Source organism: Natator depressus, chromosome 4 (assembly GCF_965152275.1).
Source record: "Natator depressus isolate rNatDep1 chromosome 4, rNatDep2.hap1, whole genome shotgun sequence".
Taxonomy (NCBI): Eukaryota; Metazoa; Chordata; order Testudines; family Cheloniidae; genus Natator; species Natator depressus.
In genome coordinates, this window is record NC_134237.1 from 140,592,438 (window position 1) to 140,603,241 (window position 10,804).

General features: G+C 61.9%; 1 protein-coding gene across 1 annotated transcript; it reads left to right on the top strand.

The window, feature by feature from the left end:
- The first annotated feature begins 1,038 nt into the window (after positions 1 to 1,038).
- On the top strand, positions 1,039 to 7,510 carry LOC141987003 (nanos homolog 1-like). Its single transcript, XM_074952088.1, is given in 5 exon segments — positions 1,039 to 1,119; positions 1,121 to 1,249; positions 1,400 to 1,442; positions 1,445 to 1,953; positions 7,391 to 7,510. Coding segments are annotated over 5 exon segments (882 nt in total).
- The last annotated feature ends 3,294 nt before the right edge of the window (positions 7,511 to 10,804 follow it).

A 10,804-nucleotide genomic window follows, 5' to 3' on the forward strand; every position in this document is an offset into this window, starting at 1 on the left:
CAAGGGGTGTTTCCCCCGGGCTGCAGCGGCTGGGCTGGAGTTTGGCTCAGGTGGAATTTCCCGGCAGCTCTAATCCACTCCAGGATTTGGCTGCTGTACGGATCTGTTATAAACACCCTCTCCCCCTCCTCCTCCCAGGGGCTTGCTGGGGTCGGGGAGGGAGCTGGGTTGTATGTGACTTACCCCCAAGCACAGTGGGAGTCCCAGGATCTGTCCCCGAGTGTCACTGGAACCCAGTGCCCAGAGCAGGGACCAGGGAGGCACAGCTCCCCAGAGCCGCTCCACTTTCAGAAGAGGGTTGAGAGGAAAGCTAGGGCAGCGCCTTCCTCTGGGGCTGCCCACGCACCTACATCCCCTTGGGGCAGGGCAGCCTGGACATCAGATTGTGCCTGGCCCGGAGCCCCTCACTGGCACATCCGAAATAACATCTCCAGCCTCGCTGGCACAGGAGTGGGGCCAGGGTTACAGCAGGGGGGGGTTCTAGCTCAGCTGTGGGAGAGGAGCAGGGATCTAATGGGTTGGGGGGGGAGGAATGGGGCTGGGAGCCAGGACTCCTGGGTTTTATCCTGGCTCGGGGAAGGGAGCGGGGTCTAGTGGTTAGAACAGGGACGGGAGCCAGGGCTCCTGGGTTCTCTCCCCAGCTCTGGATGGGGAACGGGGTCTAGTGGTTAGACCAGAGGCAAGAGCCAGGACTCCTGGGTTCTCTCCCAGGCTCTGGGAAGGGGGTGGGGTCTAGTGATCAGAACAGGGGGCGCGAGCCAGGACTCCTGGGTTCCATCCCAGCTCGTGCCTGCCCCTCCCTCCCCTGGGAGCCCCAGCGACCCCGTGGGGAACTAGCCCGCATTTGTCCCACCCAGGGGAGGCGCCGGGAGCGCGGCCAATCGGTCCGGCTCGGAGGCGCCCGGCCGCTCCCCCGGGGATGCGCTGGCGGCAGGGGCCGGCTGCGCCGCTCCCCCCGCCCCGCAGCGCAGCCTCCTGCGAGCCGGCAGAGTCCAGCCCGGCTTTTCGCTGCCTCCGCGCCCAGCCGCGGCCGGGGCGATGGACTGTCTGGGGCGGCGCTGCGGGGACGCCGCCACCTTCGACTTCTGGACCGACTACCTGGGGCTGTGCGCGCTGGTGGGGTGGGCCCGGCCCGGCCCGGCCGCCCGCCGCGCCCTGCCCCGCCCCGCCCCTGCCCCTGCCCCTGCCCCTGCCCCGCCCCTGCGCCCGCTGCGCGCCCGGCCCCGCCGCCGCCCTGCCCCTGCGCCCTGCGCCCGCTGCGCGCCCGTACCCGCCGCCGCCCTGCCCCTGCGCCCTGCGCCCGCTGCGCGCCCGGCCCCGCCCCTGCGCCCTGCGCCCGCTGCGCACCCGGCCCCGCCGCGCCCTGCCCCTGCGCCCTGCGCCCGCTGCGCACCCGGAGCAGCGCTTTGCCCTGCTGCGCCCCTTCCAGCCCGCCGGCGGCGGGGGGCCTCGGAGGGCGGCTGCGCGGGCGGGCCGGGCCCCTTCGAGCTGCCGGGCGCGGAGCGGAAGGGGCGCAAGATGGCCCCCGGCGGCGGCCACGCCAAGCCCGAGCCCGAGGTCTGCGTCTGCTGCCGGAAGAAGGGCGCGCCCCAGGGGGCCTTCGGCTCGCACCGGCTGAAGGGGCTGGACGGCCGGGTGCTGTGCCCGGCGCTGCGCGCCTGCACCTGCCCGCTGTGCCGCGCCCGCGGGGACAACGCGCACACCCGCAAGTACTGGCCGCTCTCCCGCCAGCCGCCGCCGGCTCCCCCTCTCCCAGCGCCCCGCGGGCCGCCGGCTCCCTCTCTCCCAGCGCCCCGCGGGCCGCCGCCTCCACCACTCCCAGCGCCGCCGGCCGCCGGCTCCCTCTCTCCCAGCGCCCCGCGGGCCGCCGGCTCCCCTCTCCCAGCGCCGCCGGCTCCCCCTCTCCCAGCGCCTGGCGACGGGGCCCGGGCCGGCCTGGACCAAGAGCAACCGGCACCTGCGGGCACCAGCGCCGGATTGCACGCTCCGCCTGACACACGCCCTCGCCTTGCACACTCCGCCTGCCATACACCCCAGCCTCGCACCCACCTCGCACATCAGCCTGACACGTGCACCTGCATTGCCCATGCCCCCGCATCACACACGCCCCCAGATTGCACGCTCAGCCTGACACATGCGCCCGCATCACACACACACCTGGATTGCACACTCCGCCTGACACATGCGCCCGCATCACACACACACCTGGATTGCCCATGCACCCAGATTGCACATGCACCCAGATGGCACACTTAGCCTGACACACCCCTGCATCACACACACACACACAGATTGCACACTTAGCCTGACACATGCACCTGCATCACACCCGCACACTGGATTGCACACTAATGCTAACACACACCCCGCCTTGCACACTCTGCCCAACACACACACGCTGCATTGCACACTCAGATCAACACACATCCTGCATCACACACCCACATCGCACACTCAGCCTGACACCCCTCTCTGCATCCCACACTCAACCCAACACTCCACATTGCACACACCGCATCACACACTCAGCCCAATCCACACACACTGCATTTAGGGTGAGCAGACAGCAAGTGTGAAAAATCACACCAGGTTGGGGGGGGTAACAGGTGCATATATAAGACAAAGCCCCGAATATTGGGGTTGTTCCTATAAAATGGGACATCTGGTCACTCTAACTGCATCACACACTCAGCCCAACACTGCCCCACATGGCCCAGATATCCCTCAGCCCGACACCCACACACTGCATCCCACTCAGCCCAACATACCCAGAGCATCGCACACTCGCCCCTCGCGCCTGCACACACAGCCCTCTCCATGACCACGTTCACCAGCGCCCCACGCACATGCATGCGAGCCCTGGGCAGCCCTCTCTTTGCCCCTGGTGGGAGAGGCAGAGGGAGGGGATGGAGGCGCTGTCGTCCCCCCGCTGCCCAGGGATTACTCTGAGCTGCATGTAACGAACTGGACCAGGAGCCAGGGAAGGAGCTGGCCTGCGTGGGGGCCTTTCTGCAGCGGCTCCAGAAGAAGGGAGGAGAGGGCTGTCACTGGATGCCTTAGTGACCCGCCGAACCAGTGCTGCAGACAAACTGGACCAGCATAAAAAGCAACCCCCCTCCACTTCTCCCCTCCCCCCCGGCCTGGGCCACAGCGTGTCTCTTCCCCTCCCAGTCTGGAGGGCTGGGCGCTGCAATGTCTTCCTGCCCCCTCCCCCAGCCAGGGGCACTGGCGCTGGGTGTGTCTCCCCCCTCCCTCGGCCTGGAGCCTCCCTACCTTGCTGGTTTCTTTCCAGCTGCCTCCGTTGACACTGTGAGTTTTCCCCTTTATGAAAATTCTTGTTTCTGTCTCCTCAGTTGAATTGCAGACAGACAAGATTCCCCCCCACACACACACACACACTTCCCTCCCCACACCTGACTCTGCAGGGGCTCTGGGTGGGCAGACTGGGGTGAAATCTGATGTTGACATCCCCTACACCTCCTCACCCCCAGCAAAGAGAGATTGTCTTAAGCTTTTAGCTCAACATTTGGGGAAAAAATGGAAATGCAACAGTTGCATCCAAAGACACTTTGTGGGGGTGTCTGACTAGCATAGATCTTTGCATTGTACAGAACTGTCTGTGTCGGTCCGTACGGTGTGTGCGGAAGTGTGTGCGAACTCGCACACCTCATCCAAATATGATGTAAAAATGTCTTTTTCGTATTGAATGCATTGGATTCTAAGAGGTGATTATTGTCTGACCAGGACTGCACATATCACGCAGTTTTGTTGACCAAAGTGAATCCATTTTTTAAAAAAAGATTTTAAAAAAAAAAGAGACTTAAGGCAAATGTGTTGGATTTGCTGTGCTGTGTGTCAAGCGTTTATTGTAAATAGAGTATTTTATCTTGTCCGGGTGGTCCGTGAGGCATTCTGCCTCAGGCGGAAGAGGGGGGCTTGGTTTGTTTCTCTGACAATTTCTGCGTTTTACTGGCTGTTGAAGGTAAATCACTGATGTTTATAAACGTTTCCTGCTGTTTGTAAGAGGATTTAATAATTTTAATAGATATTTTTCAATCTTTGTATAACATAATTGTATTTTTTTTTGCATTACATATTTTTGGGATATTATTTCCACGGAGCTTTTAAAAAACCAGCCAACACCACAGATTGCGAAGTGGCTCCCTATTTGGGTGTGAGAGTCCGGAGGGCTGTGACTGCCAGCCCGGGGGCTGTGGCTGTGATGTCCCGGCCTGGAGGGCTTGGGGCACGTGGCTGGGCCGGGGTGTCTGTTTTGCCAAGGGTCACTGAAGTTTTTATTAAAGAATAATACTGATGCTGACGATCCTGTTGAGATTTTTATTTCTCTCTTGTCACTGTTGCTGGATGCTGCAGTGCAGATGTTACCCAGGAGGAATCACTCAAGTAATAAACAGTTTGACCAGTTACTGCAAAGGCCGTTGGTGTGTCTGGTCTTTTGGTGCTGGGGGCAGGTGGGGAGCGAGGCTTGGAAAACGACCTGATGGAGCTAGATTTGGGCCTCCCGCAGCAGCAGCAGCTTCCCTGGCTTGTTCTGCTGCCAGTGGATCCCAGCAACCCCCCAACCTTTCGGGGACCTGCCAGGGGATCTCTTGGCAGCTGGGGTGCTCGGAGCCCTCAGTCTAGGCAGAGCCCCTGGAGGAAACACAGTCTGGCCGGGGTCTCACATATTGTGGGGTTCGAACTCTGCCGGCAACCCACATGGGAAAATATAACGTCCTTGTGTAAGAGGACTGTCCCCTGCGCACACGCCCCCGGGACAGCTCAGGCTGCCCAGGGACCTCCAGCTGGCCGCCGGTGTTCTGTCACGGGGGGTTGTATTCGGGACGCCCTCTGAGGCTCCCCCAACTTAGTACCCGGTACAGGACTGGCTGCCTCAGGGTGCTGCTTCGGAGCTGTAGCTGGGGCCTTTCCCCTGTAGGGGCCTGCTTGACTCCTGCCCCGTTCAGCAGAGATTATGGGATGTCGGTGGCCCCTGTATTTGGGGGTCTCAGCTCCTGCATCACACACTGACCTCCCCCCCATGCTCTGCACTGACTGGACAGAGCCAGCAGCGAGGCCAGGCACTGCCTGGGCCATGGAGACTGAACACACCCCTGGGACCCCTCCAGGGAAGGTTCCCACCCCCTGGCAGGGCTGTGAATGGCAGAGCTTGCCCAGCTGCTGCCCTGGAGAGATGGGGGCATCCCTCACCAGGACTGCCGGTCTGATGCCTTTACTAGCATTAACCCTGCCCCCAGCCTCCCCCACCCCATGCAGGGGTCCCGTCATGACCCCGTACCGCTGCAGGCTCTTTTAGCTCTTGGAGCTAGAGGACGTCCCTTTGCAGCACCAGGGGAGGGAGTTCTACTCCCCATGTTTCCTCAGACACAAGAAAAAAGGGGGACAGGCCCATCCTGGACCAGAATGTTCAACACCTTTATCAGAGAGAGAAAATTCCAGCTGGGGTCCCGGGCCCCCTTCAGCCTGTCCATAGCCCCCAGCAGCGAGAACCCTGTTCCCCCGGGCCAGTCCCCCCGGACCCCAGGAAACACCTCAGCTGTGTAGTAGGAGACCCCACTCCAGCAGGGCCTTCCCTCAGGCCCCGAAGTGCATGGCAGTGGTCACAGGCTGGCTGGTTCCGGCCGATCCGGGCGCCAGACGGGGTTCACCAGTTCCAGACTCTGTCTGCTCGGCTGGGGCTGAAGAAAAACGGCGACCCTGATTCTGTCCCCTGCACAAAGAATCCCGCTCACTGCCCTCGACTCGAGGCCCACGCCAGGAAGGCTGCTGTCCTACCGACCCTGTGCCCTGCTCCGCCGGCTTGCCCGGGGACAACGCGGAGGGCTTGTCTCAGGCTGCTAGGACCCAGTGTCCTGCTCAGCATGGCCGGTGGCGGGGTGTCTCTGCTGGGGGAACCTTTGTCTCCTCTGCCAACCCCAAAGTGCTGGCTGGCCACGGAGCCTGGGGCCCTTGTTTGGGCAGGAGCCCGACCCAAGCACTTCGGTCGGCTCAGGCGCCAGGTGGCCCCACACACCCCTTGGGACTGGGGGGCTGTGAGAACGGGTGCTCAGCCGGTGGGCACGCCCTTGGCTCCGCTCGCAGCATCGCTTGGGGGGCTCACCTCTGGCACCCCCTGCTGGGCCCTCCCTGGAACTGCAATGGCTTTTCTCCCCATGTCTTCTCCCAGCCCCCTCTCAGGGCCTGCTGGTGCTGGACCCTCCAGCCAAGTCACGTAAAGTCAAACCCCTTCGGGGGAACAAGTCCAAAGAACTATTCAAACCAGGCTGCAAATGACCAGCCCTTGTGCCCCTTGTTACCTGAAATTGGGCCAGCTGGTAAGCTTGGGGGACTAATGACCCACCAGAGTTTGGCAGAAAGCAGCACATTTATTATACTGATAGCTAAGCTCAAAAGAAAGGGGTGTGTGTGTGTGTGTCACACTCACACTCACATACTCACGCTCCCGGGACAGGCCCGGCACTGGAGATGTCAGGATCCTTCAAGGGAAGTGTCCCACAGCGCGGCGATGGGCGGGGCGATGGAGGTCAGTCTTCCCGAGGCACGATGGAGTGCATCGCGGGTGAAGACCCAAGCTTGTGAGTGCCCTGCCGAGCACATGGCCCCTTCCCCCTTTTAAGGACCTGCTCCTCATGGCCTGCGACTAGAGATGACTTGGCCGGGTCTGGCTGGTCACACTCCACCCGGGCAGCGTCCACGCATTGGGCGTGTGACCAAGCCCCAGACACCTTGTCCACCTGGGAGCTCTTCTGATCTTCCAGCTGCTCGAGCAGCTCATTCACCCCACAAGCCTTCCAGGAGGGAGCGGGAGGGGGAAAGCCACTTCACAGGTATTCAAAGGGGGAGAGGAGACCAAAAAAGGAGGAGGGGGAAGGTGTAACAGATCCTTTGAACCTACAGGTTATACAGAGCATTCAGACCACTGCTGCTCCTCCAACACCCCTCTCTGGCCTCACTGTGGTTTCCTCGTGGATCCTCCCTGTTAAACCCTAGCCCGGGGCTTCTCCTCTGCGTCACAGTGACCCGTCTCCTGGGCAGTCCCTCCCCAGCTCAGCCCCCCCAGCCGGTGTCCCCCGCCAGCCAGGCGGCAACTGGTTACTCACCCCTCCGGCACCCCCTGCCGGGGGCAGAGCATGGCCAGCGGGTCCTTTCCTTGCCTTGCAGGGATGGGGGCACACTGAGCACTCAAAGCTTCTCTCCCCCCCCCACAACCCGCCCCGGCTCGCTCCTCCCCGCCCCGCTAGCGCTGCAGCATGGTCAGGCTTCGTGGGTGCCCAGCACGGGTGGCGGGGTTAATGGGCTTTGCCTTCCCGGGCGCTGCCGCCAACCCGCTGCCGGACAACTGGGCCATGGTGGCCCCCCCTTCCCCAAGACCCCCACCGGCTCCTCCACTCCAGCCCCCACCCTCAAGGTCCCCACTGCTCCCCGCATCCCTCCTCCTCAGGACGGGGGAGTGAGGAGCCATGCGAAGAGCCAGCGGCTGACGGAGTGAGGAGGCTCAGCCTGGAGCTGCTGGGGCCAGCGGCTCAGCAGGGGGGCAGGAGGGAGAGAGCTGGCCCTCGGGGGGGGGCAGCGGCTCGGCCTGGTGCTGGGGGGGCAATGGGTCAGGGGGGCGGGCTGGGGCAGGTGGGCCACGGCTCCTCCTCTCGGGAGGGCCCCCTCAAGGCTTTTCCTTTTACGGGGGGAAGGGCCTTGTGCAGAAGGGATGGGGCCGACGGGCTGGCCTCCCCAAAGCGGGGTTCACCCGGTGCCCAGGGCAGGGAGAGCGGGGCCGGTGGGGCCAGGACTGAGTCGTCTGGCCGCCTGAGCCCGCGGAGGGCAGCTGGGCCTGGCGTGGGGCTGTTGTTGCTTTTCTGCACGGGATGGGCTCGGCTGTGTCCGCGGCTGCAGCAGGCACTGCCCGCCTGTCCTAAGCGCCCGGTCACACGGCCGACTAGCGAGACTAGTGGGAGACTCGTGGGGCCCCTGGGAGACTCGTGGGGCCCCGCTCGTGCCACTGGCCTCTTGCTCCGTCGGTTCAGTTGTCGACCGAAGCCCCTTCCGCAGCGGGGAGGCGGTTGCTCGGAGAGCTGCAGATCCTAGTCGTGGGACCCCGCTAGACGGCCTTCCACGATGGGAAAACACGATGACCTACCTTTCGTAACGGTCGTTCTTCGAGACGTGTGGCTCGTGTCGATTCCATTGTGCGTGGCCGGTGGAGATTTCTGCCTTAGCGGAAGCCATGGGGCCGGCTGTGTTGCCCTCCGAAGTGCCGTGCCCATGCGTCGGCCAGCGCAGTTCCTTCTTGCCGGCGACTCCGACAGAGAGGCAGGAGGGCGGGTCATGGAACAGACGTGAGCAGCACGTCTCAGAGAACAACCCTGACAGGAGGTAGGGAACTGGTTTTCCTTCTTCGGGTGCTTGCTCATGTCGATGCCATTCCAGGTGCCTCACAAACAGTCCCCAGGGAGGTGGGCTTGGAGGTCACGCTCGTGCAGCTTCCAGCACTGCTCGGCCAAAGCCAGCCTCATCCCGAGCTTGCTGGGAAGCGCATAATGAGACGCGAACGTGTGGCCAGATGACCAGGCAGTGGCCCTACAGATCTCTTGGATCGGCACCAGGCAGGCCGCGGACGACGCTTGTGCCCTACTCGAGTGTGCCGTCACGGTCGCTGGGGGAGCACCTTTGCCAGCTCGTGGCACGGATGCAGGCCGTGATCCAGGATGAAATCCTCTGAGCAGACACTGGGCGACCTTTCATCCTGGCTGCCACTGTAACGAACAACTGCGCTGACTTATGGAACGGCTTCGTTCTATCTACGTAGAAGGCCAGCGCCCTCCTGACATCCAGGGTGGGTAGCCTCCGCTCCTCATCCAATGCAAGAGGCTTTGGAAAGAAGACAGGTAAGTAAATGTCCTGGCCAATATGAAACTGGGAAATGACCTTGGGCAGAAACGCTGGGTACGGTCGCAGCTGGACCTTATCCTGGTAGAAGACCGTATCGGGCGGCTCCGAAATAAGCGCCCTGATCTCGGACACCCTGTGGGCCGACGTTATCGCCACCAGGAACGAAACCTTCCAGGAGAGAGCAGGAAGCCAGAGGCTCAAAGGGAGGCCCCCTGAGCCTCGACAGCATGTGATTCATGTCCTGCGGGGGACGGGATCCCGGACGTGCGGGTAGAGACGCTCCAGACCTTTCAAAAACCGTGCCGTCATGTCAAGAGCGAAGATCGACCTGCCTTGGAACGGAGGATGGAAGCTGAGCTAGCGGCCGGGTGGACCTTGATCGATGACCGGGACAAACCTTGGAGTCTGAGGTGCAGCAGATAATCCAGGATCTCCTGCAGTGAGGCCAGCTCAGCCTGGATACGCCGTTCTGAAGCCCAGCACTTGAACCTTTTCCATTTGGCCAGGTAAGGCGCTCTGGTGGAGGGTTTCCTGCTACCCAGCAAGAGCTGCTGAACACGGGCCGAGCATGCCCGTTCGTCCTCACGTAGCCATGCAGGAGCCAAGCCGTCAAGCACAGCACCGCCCGGCTCGGGTGCAGGGGCTGCCGTGGTTCTGGGACAGCAGATCTGGCTGTAGAGGCAGCTGCAGCGGGGCAGATACAGAAAGGCTCAGCACCGTGCCTGACCAGCATTGGCGAGGCCACGCGGGGGCTATTAGGATAAATTTCGCCCTGTCTTGCTTGATCTTCACAAGGACCCTGTGAATCAAGGGCACTGGCGGGAGGGCGTACATCAGCGCCCACGACCACGGGATGAGAATCGCGTCTGATAGGGAGCCCTGTGCATCTCCTGCATCGAACAGAACACCTGGCGTTTTCTGTTCTGCCTGAATGCGAATGGGGGGTCCCCCACCTCAGGAAGATCAGGCTGACCACCTCTGGATGGAGCGATCACTTGTGGCGAGACGAGAGGGTCCTGCTGAGGTGATCCGCCAGGACGTTCCTGGTTCCAAGCAGGTGCGTGGCTATCAGACGAATGCCATGCCACACACAAAAATCCCATAGGCGGAGAGCTTCTTGACAAAGGGCCGAAGACCTGGCACCGCCCTGCCTATTGATGTAATACATCGCGGCGGTATTGTCCGTAAGGACCTGCATCACCTTGCCCTTCAGGTGGGGCAAGGAAGCCTGGCAGGCCAGGCGAACCACCCTGACTCCCTGACATTGATGTGGAGGGCCAGATCGTCCCACAAACAGTGGCCCTGGTGGCTGAGCTTGACCAGGTGGGCTCCCCGCCCGGGTCCGAAGCATCAGAGACCAGGGTCAGCGACGGGGATGGGGTCGCAAAGGGAACTCCCTCCAACACCGACCCAGGGTCCAACCACCAATCCAGGGATGACCCGATGTGATCTGGCACTCTGACTACCTGGTCTAGGTTGTTCCAGTTGGGGACGTAGGCCGATGCCAACCACACTTGCAGAGGCCGGAGATGGAGCCAAGCATGGCTCACGACGTATGTACACGTGGCCACATGGTCCAACAGCCGCAGGCAGGTGTGAGCCATGGTGAGCGGGTGGTTCTGTACATGGGAGATCAGGTCCGACATGGCCTGAAAATGCACCTCCAGGAGGAAGGCTCTGTCTTGCGTGGAGTCGAGAACTGCCCCAATGAACTCTATTCGCTGGACCGGCCTTAAGGTGGATTTTTTTCGTTTATTAACTGGCCCAGGTCATGGTAGGTGGAACACACCAGATCGAGGCTCCTCTGCACTTGTTTCTGTAGGGTGGAGTTCCCTATATATGTTTATTCATGCTTACTTATGCTTGTTTCACTGTTCACATTTGAATGTATTGTATTTGT